Source organism: Pygocentrus nattereri, chromosome 20 (assembly GCF_015220715.1).
Source record: "Pygocentrus nattereri isolate fPygNat1 chromosome 20, fPygNat1.pri, whole genome shotgun sequence".
Classification (NCBI taxonomy): domain Eukaryota; kingdom Metazoa; phylum Chordata; class Actinopteri; order Characiformes; family Serrasalmidae; genus Pygocentrus; species Pygocentrus nattereri.
In genome coordinates, this window is record NC_051230.1 from 33,070,226 (window position 1) to 33,090,056 (window position 19,831).

Sequence of the window (19,831 nt, forward strand, 5' to 3'; positions counted from 1 at the left end):
GGTTGGAACTAAATTCTGCAGGAAAGAAGATCTCCAGGAGGAGGGTTGGTGGCCACTGGTCTAGGCCATAGGGAATAATGTTGATTTCAGCAGACTTTCTTCCTGGAGTTTCTAAAGTGAAACGTATGTGATGACATAAATGAGGAGTTCCGAAAAATTAAACCATAAATTATACTTTATTTTAAACTAAAGAGTTCAATCTTTTAAAGAAAGTAAACACAGTTTATGTGCAAATGTGCAGATTTTGGTACGTTTGCAGCAGAAAATACTAAAAAAAATAGCAGATATGGCAGGAATAGTTCTGGTAACTGTGGCTAAATGAGAAATAGTAATTGTTCATTAGCTTTAAGAATGAAAAGTAAAAAAAAGGAAAAGCATAATGAGAAAATAAAGAGAATAATACTCAAAAGTTTCTGCCCTGTGATGGACTGGCGACCTGTCCAGGGTGTATCCTGCCTTACACCCAATGACAGCTGGGATAGGCTCCAGCACCCTCCGCAACCCTGAGGGAGAAACGGCTTAGAAAGTGTTGTGTGTGTATTTTAAATTCTGAAATATAGAAGTAAAATTGATATTTGAAAAGTAATTTCAAAATAGTAATTTTTTACAATTCATCAAAATAAGTTTTATTAATTTTAGACAGCTGCTAAAATATATTTTTAAATTCTCAGAAAAGAGGAGCTTAAAGCAGCTTCTTTAACACCGTAGACTAGAACCGTTATGGCCACGGGGGTGAGAAGCATTTCACCCACCACCTATCAAAGTACAGGGCTGACACCCCAAATCTCTGCTCTTCCTAAACTGCACAGACTGCTGACCTATAGACACAAGCAGAGAGACAAACTCCCAACAGGTCAGTCGTCTGGAGTTGGTTGCTCAGTGAGAGGAGCTGAAGCTCATTAATCCAGTTAACGTGTTTTACTGCAATACACAAACTAATGCACACAGTTTATGTGAATTTTTCTAAATGTGTTTTGGAATATTTCTCAGTGCTGCTGTTAAAGTAAAGGCACATTCACGCCTGCCTAGTGTGGTGCCTGACTGACTTTTCCTTTAGTTCTGTCTGTTTTGATGTGTTCAGGTCCACAACAAACAACTGAACCGAGCTCCAACAAACATCACAGGACTCGGTCCACTTCTGCTGAACCCTGACTCAGTTCGCTGTTTCTGCAAAGGTCCATATCACCTGAGAGAATTCATAACAGAGCAGACTTTTCTCTGAGCACATCAGCGCAGTCGTGTCTGCATAACCTGCCTAGTTTAAACGTTTTACACTTTAACGGCCTGCAGTACGAGCTTGCAAGTAGAAGCTCCTCCTCGTTCTCTCTGTGCTGCCCTTCAGGGAGTAGAAATGTTTCCTTGATGGCAAAAGAGAGAAGAGTCCGTCTATTGGCTGAGGTCTTTCGCTCTCTTCCTGGCTTTGCTCCAGCACCACTTGCTGTAGATAAACTGCAGCTCCATTCACAGGATGAGCTCAGCTCTTTGCACCAGCCTCTGTAGAGCTGCCTATGCTGCTTATTTTGAGGAGTGTCTGCAGAGATTATCCACAGCTCTCCCAGTGCAGTAGATCGGTGTTTCTCAGCTCCATCCTGATCACTCACTGTCCAGCACTGCTTAAAACTGACCCTGAAAATCACACCTGATACAACCCCAATTCCAGTGAAGTTGGGACGTTGTGTAAAACATAAATAAAAACAGAATACGATGATTTGCAAATCCTTTTCAACCTATGTTCAATTGAATACACTACAAAGACGAGATATTTAATGTTCAAACGGATAAAACTTTATTGTTTTTGCAAATATTCACTCATTTTGAATTTGATGCCTGCAACACGTTCCAAAGAAGTTGGGACAGGGGCAACAAAAGACTGGGAAAGTTGAGGAATGCTCAAAAAAGACTGTTTGGAACATTCCACAGGTGAACAGGTTAATTGGAAAGAGGTGAGTGTCATGATTGGGTATAAAGGGAGCATCCCTGAAAGGCTCAGTCATTCACAAGCAAGGACGGGCGAGGTTCACCACTTTGGGAACAACATTATTGAGAACAACGTTTCTCAACGTGCAATTGCAAGGAATTAGGGATTTCATCATCTACAGTCCATAATATCATCAAAAGATTCAGAGAATTTGGAGGAAATCTCTGCAAGTAAGCAGCAAGGCAGAAAACCAACACTGAATGCCCGTGACCTTCGACCCCTCAGGCGGCACTATATTAAAACCACATCATTCTGTAACGGATATTCCCACATGGGCTCAGGAACACTTCAGAAAACCACTGTCAGTGAACTCAGTTCGTCGCTCCATCTACAAGTGCATGTTAAAAATCTGCCATGCAAAGCGAAGCCAGATATCAACACCACCCAGAAACGCCGCCGGCTTCTCTGGGCCGAGCTCATCTGAGATGGACTGACGCAGAGTGGAAAAGTGTCCTGTGGTCTGACGCGTCCACATTTCACACTGTTTCTGGAAATCATGGACGTCGTGTCCTCCGGGCCAAAGAGGAAAAGGACTGTCTGATTGTTCTCAGCACAAAGTTCAAAAGCCAGCATCTTCTGATGGTGTGGGGGCTGTGTTAGCGCCCATGGTGCGGTACTAGACTGGCCTGCCCTGCAGTCCCAGACCGGTCTCCCATTGAAATGTGCGGCGCATTATGAAGCACAAATACGACAGCGGAGCCCCCGGACTGCTGAGCAACTGAATCTGTACATCAAGCAGGAATGGGAAAGAATTCCACCTACAAAGCTTCAACAATTAGTGTCCTCAGTTCCCAAACGCTTGAGTGTTGTTAAAAGGAAAGGTGATGTAACACAGTGGGAAACACGCCCCTGTCCCAACTTCTTTGGAACATGTTGCAGGCATCAAATTCAAAATGAGTGAATATTTGCAAAAAACAATGAAGTTTATCCATTTGAACATCAATATCTTGTCTTTGTAGTGAATTTCAGGTGAATATAAATTGAAAAGGATTTGCAAATCATCGTTTTCTGTTTTTATTTGTTTTACGCAACGTCCCAACTTCATTGGAATTGGGGTTGTAATTATCAGTCCTTCATGAAGTGGATCAGCAAGTTAGGAAGGGAGTCTCTACAATCAGCCATTTCACTGGACCACTCTGAATGACATCAAACTCAACAAAGACTTCAAAATATTCGCCTTTTCCATTTTGTACAAAATAAGTCTCCTCTGATGGTGTGATCTTCATCCAGCTCACAGCTGATCATCACCTGCACTGTGTGAACTTTACACATCCACATTCATCCAGTCAGAGAGAGAGAAGATCCTGATTCACAACTGCTTCTGTTCAGATCAATACAGTGAACAGATGAGTCAGAGAGTCAGAGAGAAGATCCTGATTCACTACTGCTTCTGTTCAGATCAATTACAGTGAACAGATGAGTCAGAGAGTCAGAGAGAAGAATCCTGATTCACAACTGCTTCTGTTCAGATCAATACAGTGAACAGATGAGATCAGAGAGTCAGAGAGAAGATCCTGATTCACTACTGCTTCAGTTCAGATCAATACAGTGAACAGATGAGTCAGAGTCAGAGAGAAGATCCTGATTCACTACTGCTTCAGTTCAGATCAATACAGTGAACAGATGAGTCAGAGAGTCAGAGAGAAGATCCTGATTCACTACTGCTTCAGTTCAGATCATACAGTGAACAGATGAGTCAGAGAGTCAGAGAGAAGATCCTGATTTCACTACTGCTTCAGTTCAGATCAATACAGTGAACAGATGAGTCAGAGTCAGAGAGAAGATCCTGATTCACTACTGCTTCAGTTCAGATCAATACAGTGAACAGATGAGTCAGAGTCAGAGAGAAGATCCTGATTCACTACTGCTTCAGTTCAGATCAATACAGTGAACAGATGAGTCAGAGAGTCAGAGAGAAGATCCTGATTCACTACTGCTTCTGTTCAGATCAATACAGTGAACAGATGAGTCAGAGAGTCAGAGAGAAGATCCTGATTTCACTACTGCTTCAGTTCAGATCAATACAGTGAACAGATGAGTCAGAGTCAGAGAGAAGATCCTGATTCACTACTGCTTCAGTTCAGATCAATACAGTGAACAGATGAGTCAGAGTCAGAGAGAAGATCCTGATTCACTACTGCTTCAGTTCAGATCAATACAGTGAACAGATGAGTCAGAGAGTCAGAGAGAAGATCCTGATTCACTACTGCTTCTGTTCAGATCAATACAGTGAACAGATGATGTCAGAGAGTCAGAGAGAAGATCCTGATTCACTACTGCTTCAGTTCAGATCAATACAGTGAACAGATGAGTCAGAGAGTCAGAGAGAAGATCCTGATTCACTACAGCTTCTCTCTCTTCGCAGCTGATGAGCTCTATCTTACAAACATTGCTGCAGGTGAGGTCTTTACAGTGAAATATTTAACTGTCTTATTTTATTGTGTTGAAGTCATGCTTGTATGATTCTGAATGTCTTATTTTTAATAAAAATATATTCAACTGTAGGCAGCTCCATGTTCAATGTCAGTCAATTTTTATTTATGTTAATTAAATAATATGCATATTTATCCATATCTAAAACCTACTGACCTCTGTAGATTTCTGGCTCTGTGGACAATAACAGCATATACTGATTATGTGGCCTAAAGTATCTAATGTTTTTATCAGTAACTTGCTTTCTGAATCCTCTTGGATACAGTGCCATGCAGGGGTCTTCCTCGTCTGCTCCTACTGTGCCAGAGCCAGCTGTGGTGGAACCGGGCAGTACGGAGGGGGGCACTGCTATCTCTGAGGGGCAGGCCGCTGAGGTGAGTGGCTGTAGTGAACCTGTCTCTGCTGAAGTGGTGATGCTGGAAGCTGTGGCTGAGGTGGACATGGCAGATGAGCCTGTTTTTAAAGTTCCCGCTAAACGGAAGAAGCGAGGGAGGGGGGAAGGGGAATAAACAGCCGAAGAAAGAGCTTAGTGGTGCTGATGCCGACACTGACAGGGAGGGTTCTCTGTCCGACTCTGGCTGGTCAGCCTGCTCTCAGGAGCAGGGGCTACCTGTGCGCTACACTGCTGAGGAGATAAAGAAGTTCCTGAGTGCAAAAACATGCTGACTAAGCTACATAAAGCGGGTCCTGATGAGGAGGCTTAGTGTGTTTAGTCCCTGTTTCCGACTGGCCCTCGCCATCACAGTTTTCTGCCCTGTTATTATCTTAATGAGTGACATTAAGATTGCTACTCTGAATATAAATGGGGCGAGAGACCGGGGGAAGAGGGCGATGTTTTATGAGCTGGAGAAACAGAAGCGTGCTGATGTGTTCTTTCTCCAGGAAACGCACAGTGATGGTGATAATGCTGTAGATTGGGCTAAAGAGTGGGATGGGCTGGTCATTTTAAGCCATAACTCCACTGTAAGTGGTGGAGTTGGTGTTTTATTTTCGAGTAATTTTATTCGTCTCTCGTACACAGTAGATGAGATTTTACCTGGGAGGCTGTTGAAAGTACAAGCCTGTTATGAGAACAAAACCTTTGTTTTTATCTGTGTTTATGCTCCCACTGGGGGCGTGGACAGGATGGTTTTCTTGGATACGCAAGGTGTTTTAATCTCCAACTGTGATTTTACTGACTTTTTAGTCCTGGGTGGGGATTTTAACTGTACAGCAGACGTCCTGGATAGGAACCACCACATGGGCACACTGCAGGGGTAACGCCCTGACGTTGGCCAGACTCGATTGGTTTTACAGTTTTACAGTCTTAGATATCATTTGTCTGTTTTTGGATTCAATTTTTACGCAGTGTTTTATTTCTCCTGTTGGTTTTTCGATCATTGTATGGGTCTGTGTGAAAACGAAACGTTAAGCCTCAGAGTGCATACTGGCATTTTAATACTGCACTTTTAGATGACGTTAATTTAAAGAGTCCTTACTTTTTTTTGGGATGTTTTTAAGTCACAGAAAACATCTTTTAATTCATTACAGCAGTGGTGGGACGTAGCAAAGGTACAAATTAAAGTGTTTTGCCAGCAGTACACTTTCACTGTCAGTAGGGACATAATCCGATCCCTAAAAGCCCTGGAGATTGAATAGTGGCACTCCAGTGTTTGGGGGAGGCCACAGGAGATCAAGAGCATATTACAGCTCTTAAAAGGAAAAAGGCTGCGTTAGCTGACCTACTGGCATTACAGCACAGGGGGCGCTGGTCGGCTCACTTTCCGGAATGTGACGGAACTGGATGCTCCTTCAAAGTTCTTCTTTGGTCTGGAGCGTAAAAACGGACAGAAAAGGTTTATGCATGCTGTGCGGTCTGAATCAGGGGATCTGGTTTCTGAGCCATCTGAAATTCGGCAGCAGACAGTCGGCTTTTTCTCTAAGCTGTTTGAGAGTGAGTGGGCCAGGTCCCGGGATGTGGAGGAGAGGTTCTTCCCACTGCAGGCCAGAATCACGCAGCAGTCTGCCACCCTGCTTGATGCTGAGCTCTCCTTGGAGGCCCTACAGGGTATGGAAAATGGCTGGGCACCAGGGATTGATGGTCTCCTGGTGGAATTTTACAAGGCATTTTGGTCTGTATTGGGTCAGGATGTGCTTGAAGTGCTCCGGGTCAGTGTACAGGAAGGAAAGCTTCCTCTTAGCTGTAGGAGAGCTGTCCTGACCCTGCTGCCAAAAAAAGGAGACCTGACGGTGCTGAAGAACTGGCGCCCTGTGGCATTGCTGTGCACAGACTGCAAGCTGCTCTCAAAAGCGTTAGCCTCCAGACTGGGGAAGGTGATGGAGCAGGTGGTGCATCGTGACCAGACGTACTGTGTGCCTGGTAGGTCTATCCTTGATAATGTTTACTTAATTCGGGATATTTTGGACGTCTCCAGGCTATTGGGTTTGAGGACTGGTCTTATCTTCTTAGACCAGGAAAAGGAATTTGACCGGATTGAACATGGCTATCTGTGGAAAGTTCTGGAGAACTTTGGGTTCAACCCAGGTTTTATAGCCATGATCAAGGTTTTGTACAGTGACATTAAGAGTGTACTCAAAGTTAATGGTGGTTTGTGTGCTCCTTTAAAAGTCCACAGAGGCACAGGGCTGTGCTGTCTCTGGCATGTTGTACTCATTATCAACTACGCAGAGCTGGACGAAGTACACAAATCATGTACTTGAGTTAAAGTAGAGACCCCAAGGTAAAATATTCCTCCAGTAAAAGTAGAAGTTCCTCCCTTTAGACCTCCACTTGAGTAAAAGTACTAAAGTATTTCCCTTCAAATGTACTTAAGTATAAAGTAAAAGTACTAAAAGAGGAATTCTGGCTCTGATGTCCTGTTATCATTTTTATAACCAGACTGGCTTCATGAACTCATTTCAGGTGAAAGTCCTCCAGCGTCTCTCTTGGTAAACCAGTCTTTTAATAGAACGTCATTAATTAGTGACGCTGACAACTATTAAAATGATCACCGAGTGGCTCTGAAATCACTTTTACAAAGTTTCAGTTTCAGATTACTTTGTAACTTAGTTCCAAGTTTAAGTTGAATAAAAACTGGCTTTAAACTCAGGATCACAGATGAGCTCCTTTACTATGTTGATCTGTAGGCGTCTGTTCATAAACATAAACCAGCCCAAACTCATTTACTATAGAATGAAATGGTGTTTGTAGAAATTCAGAAAAAAGCCGCGTCAGTCTCGACTGCATATGTGGACATATTTCTATATTGAGCTCTATTTACACAAAGTTAGGTTAGTTCATCATTTATGTTGAACAGACTCTCCCAAAGTTTTACGCTGCTGCGCTGACGTTGAACCGCGTGCTGCACTGGGTCGGTATGACCAACAGGTCAAAACCAGCTCTAAACAAAGTGACCGCTGGGCCCTGATTGGTGCTCTGGCTTTGCGCTTCTTTCGTTTTGACATGTTACGTTTTTATACACACAGAAACCAAAAGGAACGACAGATTTCTCAAAATGTAGGAGGAAAAAGTTGGATATTAGACTCTGAAATGTAGTGGAGTGAAAGGAGAAAGTCACACAGAATGGAAAAACTTAAGTAAAGTACAGACACACAAAAAAATACTTTAGTACAGTAACAAATTACATTTACTTAGTTACTGTCCACGACTGCAATTGAACCTCTCCTGTGCAGCTGAGAGAGAAGATCTCTGGCCTTGATGTACCAAATTGTAGCACACCCGTCTGTGTTTCGGCCTCTGTGTACAAACTAGTGGTTTTAACCAGCTCACAGAGAGATGTGGACATTTGAGTGGATGTTTTAAATGATTTTAGGATTCTCTCGTCTGCTAAAGTGAACTGGAGTAAAAGTGAGGCTGTTCTAGTGGGGGATTGGACTGGTGGGGAACCTACACTGCCTGGATTGTCATGGAGGACGGGTGGGTTTAAATATCTGGGAGTGTATTTGGGGGACAGTGAGCATGTAAAGCAAAACTGGGAGGGTGCAGTTGAGAAAGTGAAGGGACGACTCAGCAGAAGGAATTGGCTAGTGCTTTAGCAGTCTTACCGGGGACGGGTTCTCATTGTTAATAACTGTCACAAACTGCTTCACACGATGGGCAGGAGTCAAGTTTAATTAGGTCGGTAATAACAAGCAGGGGGTCAGAAATCCAAAAAAGCAGGCCACAGAAAGCAGACAAATCCAAAGAGGGCAAATCCAAAAGAGTAGTCAAAAACAAACCAAGAGGCCAGGTCAAAACACCAGAAAACCAAATCATAAACATAAAAAAATCAGATTTGTGGAAAAACCAAACAAGACTTCACAATGAGCACCTGCAAACGCAGGGTATATATACACAAGATGGCAGACTAAAGAGGTCAAAGGATTAAGAAATGCCTAGTATTCGGGAGACGGTGACCTCCTGGCAGGCGGCAGATGTGACAATAACCTTGTTGCTTCCTTTTTATGGCACTAACTGGTTTGTGTAGATCCCCCACCAAATCTTCTAGCTGACCTGCAGGCACTGCTAGTGGACTTTTTTTGGGACCGATTGCACTGGTTACCACAGGCCGTCCTCTATCTACCTAAAGAAGAAGGAGGACCAGGGCTGGTTCACTTAGCCAGCCCACTGCTCCCTTTCGCCCCCAGTTCATTCAGAGACTCCTTAGTGGCCCTAAAGACTTGGTGTGGAGAGAAGTGGCATGCAGGATTTTACACACTGTTGGGCGAATGGGACTGGACAGAGCTCTGTTTTTTATGAGGGCTAAAGCGCTGGACGTTGATGGCCTGCCTGTGTTTTATCATGGACTTTTTAGAATTTGGAGGTTTTTTAGCATCTCTGGAATGAGCAGCACCTCGTTACACTGGCTTCTGGAGGAACCTGTTATTCATGGGTCTCGGTTGGACATCTCAAGCAAACCGTCTCCCGCACTGGCCAGGGTTCTTGCTTCTTCCAACATCTTTACCTTCTGTCATCTAGTGGAAGTTGCAGGACCTGGTCTGGACCGTAAAGAGGAGCTGAGAATGGACCTGAGTTCAGTCTCTGGCGAGCTGCTTTACTCGGCCTGTGTGAAGGTTTTTAATAGGAAGAGACTGGAGAACAGGACCGACACGCCGTGGCGAGATGCTCTGGGTCTCGCTGACGAGGTGAAGCCACAGTGGAGAGCACTGTATAAACCACCGTTAACTAAAAGAGTGGCAGATCTACAGTGGAGGGTTTTACATGGAATTGTTTCTGTTAGCTCGTTTATTTCTGTTTTAAATCCAGAGGTCACTCCAGGATGCCCCTTTTGTTTTGAGAGGGAAACAGGCTGGTCAAATCAAGGATTCTGATTGATTTGAACTACTGTAAGTGTCTGTCTGACCTGGAGATGTGTGGTGTTGCAGGGAGGCAGTGTGCTCAGTTTTAGATGATGAATTTTGCTTTGCACCTGATTTTATTTTACACAAAATGGATTGTGCTTTTTGTATTTATTTCTTTATATCTTTTTTTTCTTTTATTGTCTATTATTTATTCAGCAACCCGTTTGCTTTTATGTGCTGGTTTGAGGGCTGAGATGGCCTGAAGTCACTTTTACACACTGTAACGAGACGTGGTTACAATAAAGTGTTGTTAAATGTCAAAAAGTCTCTCTCACTCTCCAGCTGGGTATTTGAGTTCCTGCTGCCTTTCTATCATCTGGAACCAGTCTGCCCGTTCTCCTCTGACCTCTCACATCAACAAGGCGTTTTCGTCCACACAACTGACCGCTCACTGGACATTTCCTCTGTTTCGGACCGTTCTCTATGACCCCTAGAGATGTTTGAGCGTGAAAATCCCAGCAGATCAGCAGTTTCTGAAATACTCAGACCAGCCCGTCTGGCACCAACAACCACGCCACGTTCAAAGCCCCTTAAATCCCCTTTCTTCCCCGTTCTGATGCTCGGCCTGCACTTCAGCAAGTCGACTTGACCACCTCTACATGCCTAAATGCAGTGAGTTGCAGCCGTGTGATTGGCTGATTAGACATTTGTGTTAACAAGCAGCTGAACAGTTGTGGCCAGTGTGTGTGTGTGTGTGTATGTGTGTATATATATATATATATATATATATACAGTTGCGTGTGTGTGTGTGTGAACAGGCATACATTTAACTAAAAACTCACAGCTCTGTGTTTAGGAAGAAATAAAAACTTTATTTACAGTTTAGAGAAATTCAAAGACACAGAGATGCTGTTTTCTTACATAAAATAAAAATTAAAGACACTGTTTCATGAACAGACTGTAATGTTTCTGAATCTGATCCAATGCTCTTATTAAAAGAATAAAACAAGCAGAAACCCTTAAATCATGTACATCTAAGAAACATTTCTATTTTGCCACCAGCTCAACATTTAAACTGTACACAGCCCAACATCCTCTTTCAATTAAGAGATCCTTACGTTCATATTCTAATTCTAATTAAAGGCATTTTAGACTTAGAGATTTCCTTCCTTTTATCTGCTGGAATGATATGTGGGACTGATTTCTGTGAAGCTCACTCAGTTTAAGTTCTACAATAATCAGCAAGAGGTTCATCATTTACAGATCACTTGCACATGAATATGAAAGTGGTGGAAAAATATTTTATCCCATAAATTCTCTGTATGACATCATTATTACATCACCTAATTATTACATCAGTTCTTTCAAAGGAAGGATAATAGACAGTAGTTCATAAATATATGGACGCTCAGTGTGAGATTGTCTCTACAGAGTAAAGGTTTAGATGTTGTATACAGGGACAGTTTATCATCAAGAACAAGGTACAGAGAAACTCTGCTAAAATAGCTGTCCTCCCCCCACACCACCCTCAGTACCACTCAAACAGCTTAGTTTAATCTCTGACAGGCTGTGATACTCAACAATAAAACATTATGAAAGTTGTGATGAAGCATGACAGGATACCAATTACTGAAAAGTACTGAAAAAGAGAAATGAGTTAATGAACCAGCAACCAATGCTTTCACTGCATTTTTCATCTCTGCTCCTTTGTCTTCTCTCTGCTTCCCCTGTTAAGAAAAATATAAAGACAACACGTCATTGATTTTTAAACGTTATGCCTGATCCACAATATAGGATTTTAGAAATCCTAACTGATGCTGAAAATGTGAGAGACCCCACAACCTGCCCTGAATGAAACACCACACACTTTCAGATTAGGCACATGAACAAGAGTCCTGACTGACGGTTCAGATTCTCAAAACCTAGCAGGGGCTTCTCGCAAACTAACGTGACTTGAGATCTAAATAAAATGGGCAGATGACAACGAGGCTATTGCTATGCTGGTGGTGCATGCTCTCTACACAGAAAAAGCCAAGGGAAAAAATATGGATGAAGCTGTGGCTGAAGAGGGTCAACAGGGTGTATTCATGCTGCAATGTGAATACACTGATTGATATATAGGCCACAACGTCTGTACACGCTGACAAGTTCCGTTCACCTTGACCGTCATTGGATGAGGGTCTTTCATGCACTGCATTTCACCCCAAAGAATCAGTGCTACAGGATACTGAGTTATAAATACTGAACATTAATATGTACGATTCACAATCTGGATGTCCCTGACTGCACTGGGAGTTGACAGGAGGAGTAAAGATTATAGACAGTCCAGACCACAAGATAATCTGGTAAGGTCATCATTTAAGATCACCCTGATACTGGCAGCCCTTTTACGATGGACAGGGGGAGCATATTGGCCTCAAAATCAGCCCAATTATCCTGTAATGTGGGCCAGGCATCAGGTAATAACATGGGTAGAGATGAGCATTCTTTATATGAATTATGGCATGCAGCGTGTACAGTGCATGACACAGAGCATAAAGAATTGCTGTTCTAACTATTTAAATTAATTCTGAAACTTGAGAAATTGAGAAACAAACTATAATAATGTCTTTTCCAAATATGATATAAAATAAGTCCTCAATGGCAGAATCTTCACTCAAGACATTCCAAAAAGCAAATAAAAAGATTTATTTTACAAAATAGGTACATGTGTAATTCTCAGTCCTCAGAGTCACACTGTTCAGTTAGTTTAGAACTTCTAAATTGCTGCATGAAGACCGAAAAGGTTGGGGGGCTTGGCATGGGGACCTCGTTGCTGTGGACACTACACTTATAAAAAAGAGGGTTCTTTAGTAAAAGGATTGGTTCTATTTAGAACCATGAGTTCTACATGGAACCATTTGCATGCTTACATGGTTCTTGGTGAAACGGTTCTTAAAATTGATGGAGATTGTGTTTTATAAGGTTTTGAAAATGGTTGTATGCAGCACTAAAAAGGGTCCTTCTATTGAAACAAGCTTCACATCGTAACAACAACAGAACCCTTCTTGATGCTATACAGAACCATTTACAACACATTTTCCATCAATCTGAAAAACCATTGCATGCATGAAATGGTTCTAGATAGAACTCGTGGTTCTAAGTAGAACCATCTCATTTACTAAAGAACCCTTGAAGAACTGTCATTTTAAGAGTTTAGATTAAACTGCATGGTTAAAAAAGTGTATTTCCATTTTATTCATTAAATCAACGCAAACAAACCTGATGTTTAACCATCCACAGGAAGACCGTCCTTCTTTTGTAGGAGAGTCTCACCAGCATGGCCTGAGAAGAGAGACAGAGTGAAGAGGGATTATAGATTATACTTTTCTAGGCCATAGTGTGCAGCATTTAGTTCAAATCTAGTAATGAAAAGAAACAATCAAATAAAAGAAACTTAACATTATGTTAAACTCCATTTATGTTAAACTCCATTTATGTTAAACTCCATTTATGTTAAGCAATGAAAAACATTTTATAACAAATCTCATTACAATCTGATTATTTAACTCAGGGAGAGCTTTTTTAATAAAGGCACTGCTATTCTTTGGTGCAGTAATGTGCATTAATATTCAGTAAGGTTGGTGAAGCACAGGGTAAAGATGAGCTCTAATGCTGGGGTCTGTGCCAACAAAAAGTACAGATTAATTTGGTCATTTTGGGCTGATATTGAATAAACTATATGAAATATATTCATTTAATATATTTACATATTTATACATATATATATATATATATACATATTTCAGTACCACCATTATGTTCATGCAATTTAATGTTTAAATAAAAAGTTATTATCCATAATAATTTATTTAACAAAAAGTCTGCAGTGGGTCCCAAATGTTATGCTCAACCCTGTTCTCATGTTACCCAGACCTGTTCTCCCTCATACAAAATGGAAGTGCACCATTTATTATGATATATACAGAAATCCGTATCACTGTTCATTTTAAAGCTTTAAAAGCCATTTATACATCTCGATAAAAACTGGAAACAGGGTTAAAATAATCCTGTATATATCCCGAGGACACGTCTACTACAGTGGGAAGTTACACTAATGACTAATGTTGGGAGTACGTCAGAGTTCAGCAAACATGAGCATAGGTGAACAGGTCACGGGTCTGTATATAGTTAATGCAGCATTCCCAACATCCCTGTGATCCAAGAGGATAAAGCGGTGTGTGTGTGTGTGTGTGTGTGTGTGTTTTACTATATTGAGCAGCGCTTACAGCTGTGTTTGTTCATTGAAACTGTCATACATGATACTCACCTTCTTTGGAGTAGGCCACTTCAGAACCTGAGGCTGAAAGAGTGAGACAGATGATTAGTTTAAAGTATACAGTGACCTTTATAGTACAATTTATTTACTTGAAAAAAACATCAGAGAAAGAGCAAATATCACAAACTCATGAAAACAAACAGAATAGAATCTAAATTAAAATTTTCCTTCCGGTTATGCGTTAGCAGGGTCAAACTCACTTTGGCTCCAAACAACTACTACAGAAGTGATATCAAAATGGTACTGTGGAGCATCATAGAGTTCAAATACTAAACTACAACAGCCATATTTTAGTTTTCATACACTACCGAGCAACAAATAAGAAATAAGTGAAAAGGATGTGGTTCGAACTAATGCAAGCACTGATTTAACTTCAAACACAACAAAAAATGAGGATGCTGTATGTGTGCAGTAGCCCTATGTACTGCTGCTGCAGCTCACATGAAGCAATCTCTGGGTTGCATATGTAGCCTTTTCTGTATTATTCATGTTTTTAAAAGAAAGCAAGACTTTTATCTGTAATGTGATATCGCTAACATAACTAGTCAGCTAATGTCCGCTACTCCTAAAAAGATGGTGGTCATTTAAATGTTAGGAGTAAGCTAGCTAATGAACAATACTGTATGGTTACCAGAGAACTTAATACCCAGGTTTTCTGGAGTCAACTCCAACTCTAAACTCACACCATTGGAGTTGATGGAGTCTTTCAACTATGGAGCTACAGGTTATGGGAATATGACAAAAGATTACAGTAATATGATGAAAAATGAAAATAATACCTAGTAGCATCAACATTGTCTGAACACACCTTATCATCAGCCTATTTCACATAATGAGGCTGCTGAAGGGAGCTTGAGCTTGAGCAGGCTACAGGACAAGGGGGAACTCTGAGTGATGTACTGAGAAAATCAGTACTGTAGTCATAATTCATAGTCATAACCAGATTATCTTATTATACGCCAGTTCCATATTTAGATTTTCTGGTCCATCTTAAGTGAAGCAGCAGTTACCTTTGAGGGTGTGCAGGTGCTAGAATGAAACAGCAGCAACATTTAAGGTAAAATTTTATTAAGAAGACATCAAAGATGTTTTTGTGACCAGAGTTTGTGCTTCTAGCAGCTGGTGAGCCGTGCATATCATAAAGCCTGGGAATTAAACATTCAACTACTCAGACTCTTAGAGACTAATACGCCTCGGTCAAAATGTCCCTCGTGTTGATTATGATGAAAAAACTTTGGAGTCAACAGAATCAAAAAGTCAACTCCAAGCATTTTGACTCTCAGTTTAATTTACAGCAACTATAACATTTATAACATTTAACATTTTTTCAGTGTCTCTACCAAGACTTACATCTGCTCGATGTAGATGAAGATTCCAGTTTCTTTGCATTTGCATTGCCGTCTCTCTTCTTCCACAAGAAAAATCCAACACAACCAATGACGACCAGCAGTAAAACAGCCACAACTGCACCAATGATGAGACCAACCGATTCTCCCCCTGAAAGACCATGATGTCAGTAAAGACCTAGATAAGCTTCATCTTAAAGACAGTGATTTTTAAAGTAAAGGTATGATCTTTCTCTTTTTATATTTGATTCGTAGGCCTACCTCCTGGTGTCAGGAACCTGTGCTCAGTCACTGGTAACATCATCTCCTTCTCCAAGCTGATGTGCTGAACGATGCAGGCGTAGTCGTGTCTGTTCAGCTCCTCAGGTGAGACGGTCAGAACGCTCCTCTTCTGGAAGGTTCCATCCTGGTTGGGTAGCGTCTCTCTGAGCTCCACGTCCTCATGCAGATCCTCTCCATCCTTCTGCCAGGAGATCATCACTGCTTTGGGGAAGAAACCTGTAGCATGACACACCACTGGAGAAGAAGAGTCCTTCTGGAACAGAGACGCCTCAGGAGAGACTGAAAAGGGAGAGAGAAAGGCAGAAGGATAAGGGTGAAACGTGTTATATATGTTTACAATTAGGAAATAAAATTTCTAATATTATGGTCTTAACATGTGCAATATTCCTAACTAATGAACAACAGTGCTAAAGCGTAAATTATATATACATATATACATCTATATATAATACAACTCACCTGATGCCATGTAAACATTTATACGATTTCAGTCAGAGTCTTTTTTAGGTTACTGTATTGTATCTTTCCTATTATTATTATAAGGCTATTAACTTTGATGTAACCACAACATCAAAATTGTTTACATCCATTTCATATTTCATGATGGAAGGTGCTCTGTGTGTGGAAGGTTGCAGCATGGCTTTATCTGATTACCAAGCACAACCACAGTGAAAATGCAGCCTCACTGCTACAGACACCGTCTGCACATTAAAAGAAAATACTTTTTTTCACAACACTGCAAGACAAACATGCTTCCTGTAGTGCATCCTACAACTATGGATGGCACATTTTCTGACATAAATCCCCCCAACTTGCCTGGCAATCAAGACATATGGAATCAATTCAGTGAATCACAATACTACTGTCAATCGGCCAATCAAGACTAATATACTTTAAACATGATGATTATTCTCACACCTGGTGTTGTGTGTAAATGTGTGAACAAACGTGCATCACCACAAGGAACTTATATCAAGTTATAAATATGCATATACCAATTTTTTAGCCTGCACAGAAAATGTTTTTCAGGGAATACTGCTCGTTTTTCTAAAAGCCTTTCAGTGCACAAATCATGTGCTTGCAGTTCTGATGTAAGCAGCTATTTGTATTTCATCATTTCCATTTTGCGCAGTACTGAATGTTGCTTTTGTATTTTAGTATTTCTTGTTACTTATTCAAAAGTGAGGTTAGGTACATTTCTATTTTAATAGCAAAAATAATCATTTCCCTTGTCTCGTATTGGCATTGTGATATCAAACAGCTTTATCCAACATCACATTTTATTGCCATATTGTGCAGCCCTAATGTCTACAAAATCTGCTGTATTTATACTAAATGAAAATATCAGAGCTCAGTGGATGGACGTTTTTCCCATACAGTGAATGAGCAGGTTTCAGTGCTGAGGGTGAAACAGTGAGAGTGAACAGTTACAGTAACAGATCAGATACTGTACCTTTCCTCTCCAGAGTAGATCTTCCATATTCCACATACTTCTGTAACCACTCGATACAGGTGTTCTCTAGGTAGGCCTTATCTTGAACAGACCATGCTGTCCCCTCCCACTTGTGTTTGGTAATAACAGCTTTAGCGTTGGCTGCAGTCCAGGTTTCAGTCTTCAGATCAAGACTGACGAAGTCTTCTCCATCATAGCCGTACTGATCATAACCTTTAATGGTTCCATCATCATGCAGCTCACAGCCATACATATTCTGCCATGTGTGAACCCCTGCAGAGACACACAAATATATCACACTGAATTCCACGATTAAGGGAGGCCTCCTTTCACCATGAAGAGTTCACTGTGGAGACAAACTAAATGTAACATTTATGAAACTACTTCAGTTCCAACATTCAGCAACCACATTCATATACACATATACTGAAAATGACATCCTGCAATACAAAACCACAGATCCAAAAATCAGATATCTAACTGATCAAAACAGTGTGTATATATAAACAATACAGCCTTGTATTAGAATGAGCCATAAGTAGAATGTAGCCAAATCAAAGCTTATACTGTCATTTTGAAAAACCCAGTCTACAAAAGATACATAAAAGTCAAATGCAGTCAAGTTTCAGAAATTTACTGAACGTTTAGACAAACACAGATCACATTGTAATGTACAACTCTAAAGCTCTTAGTCAAATTTGGCTGTGGTTTATTGTCAGAAGGTGATGCGTGATGTTAGAGGTTTGAAAAAAATGTTTTTGCCACCAAAGCCACAAAGAAAAAGGCAAACAAGGAAAAAGGCACCAGTGACATCAAAAAGACTCATGTCCTAAGAATCACCACAGCACCATGTCTTTCCCATCCACTCACTCAATCCCTTCAAACTCACTGACAACAGAAATGGACCAGAAAACCATCCACCAAGACACCTCCTTCAAACTCACAACAAAAAAGCATCCTTATTAACTGGGAATCCAGTAGCAACAGTAGAAGTTGAGTCGAACGTAATTACATTTTCACAGTTGATTCTGAAGCGGCCATAAAATCATATATATTAACCTAAGTTCACGATGGAAGTGATGGAAGAAAAACGGCAACAAAAACAAAACACAATGGAATCTAAGACATCAGCAAATATTTACGTTAACTCTGCTGAACAAGCATTTTTAATGTGAGCACATTTTACAGCAGCTACCCCTGTGTTAGTTCAGGTACAGACAGCCCGCCTCAGCTCGGGTTTTCTGTGTTTTCTGTGTCTGTGAGAAGAGCTGCAGTCTTGATGTGATGCTGCTTCAGAAGACTTCCTGAAATCTTAAGGCTGTTTTTTCAGCACATGAAGATGTTTCAGTACTAATACAGTTGAATTTATTTATAGCAGCACTGTCTTTCAGCATCACAAAGAAGCATACTGACTGACTCAAAGTAAAACTGTGAAATTCCACAGGAATTTAGATTTTTCCAAAGTTGTAAAGCTAAACAAAACCAATAGTCCAAGTGAACCCTGGTACGTGTAGAAATCAAGCTTTATATATTCTCAAATAAAAAGGCAATATTTTTACACTTATATAGCAAAAATGATGTCAAGATTTTTATTCTGAATATTTGTTTTGAGGGCTGTAAAGATAATAAAAGCTTTGTGATAGTGAGACTGGTCCTCTTTGATGTTTGCACTCATGTCATTAAAAGATGAAAACATGTCTGAGAACTTCAGATGAATGTTCTTGATGGACATTTACAAATATGTGCTTCATGACTCATCAGTAATAAGAGTGTCATTCTGATCTGATCCACCAGGTGTCAGTATTTACTCTACAGTCTGAGACTCAGAGAGCAGGAAAGCTGGGAAAGTCCTTCCAGCTCTTCTTCTGAAAATCATCTCATCAGAGTCTCCAGAACTCAGTCAGCATCATTTTAATAGAGCAGATATCAAACCTTCATCTGAGGGGCTTCAGAGTTTCACAGTCAGGGTCTCAGATCAGTTTAACCAGCTCTGATTTTAACGCTCAGTTACTGTTTATTTACTGAACTTCACATTTTGGAGAAATGAACTATAATATACAGCCTGTGCAAAAATAATGGCACCCTTTCTATTTGATGTCTTATTTATTTCTAATATGTTAAACTCAGGAAATAAACAGGAAATGCAGGGAAATGTCGTGTTTAAGTGTCTCTGAAGAGCCGGAGTTCATTTATCTTCACTAACAAACTCAATAAAGCGGAGTTTATCCAGGGTGCTCAAACTTTTACACACGACTGCAGCCTGGCAGCTGCTTTATAGAGTAGCTTAAAAACACGAGAGCAAAAAATGAGATAAAAGATAATAAACATAAAGATTAGACTGGAACAATAACCACTGACTGACTGTAATAAACATGTTATAACAGCTTATAACGATGTGGACATATTTAAATTAATTATTTAATTAAGGGGCAGATATTTATGAAAATCTGTTATTTATAAATTTATCAGCTCTGAATAAAATCTGAGAGACGAGAGAATATCCTGATATTATAAACACAAACAGTCAAAATAATAATAATAATAATAATAATAATAATAATAATAATAATAATAATAATAATGGAGAGAATCTAAAATAAGTTTAACATTAAAATAAAGTCATATTTAAGAGTTTTAAACATTTTAACTTTATAAACAGACTTTATAAAGAAATATAGAGCGTCATTAATAAAGTGTAACAGTTTTTCTGTTTATTTGTATTAATAGTTTAATATCTCATT

At 40.3% G+C, this 19,831-nt stretch overlaps 2 protein-coding genes across 2 annotated transcripts in view; both read right to left on the reverse strand.

Moving 5' to 3' along the window:
- LOC108416077 (H-2 class I histocompatibility antigen, Q9 alpha chain-like) overlaps window positions 1-19,831 on the reverse strand; it is a 471,933-nt gene that overhangs the window by 443,315 nt on the left and 8,787 nt on the right. The window lies entirely within an intron of this gene.
- On the reverse strand, window positions 15,311-17,379 carry LOC108413091 (patr class I histocompatibility antigen, A-5 alpha chain-like). The gene is made up of 4 exons (XM_037531725.1): window positions 17,091-17,379; window positions 15,617-15,916; window positions 15,444-15,506; window positions 15,311-15,354 (listed from the first exon to the last, which is right to left on the reverse strand). The coding sequence occupies exons 1-4, from the start codon at window positions 17,341-17,343 to the stop codon at window positions 15,326-15,328; spliced, it is 645 nt and encodes a 214-aa protein (XP_037387622.1). The 5' UTR covers window positions 17,344-17,379; the 3' UTR covers window positions 15,311-15,325.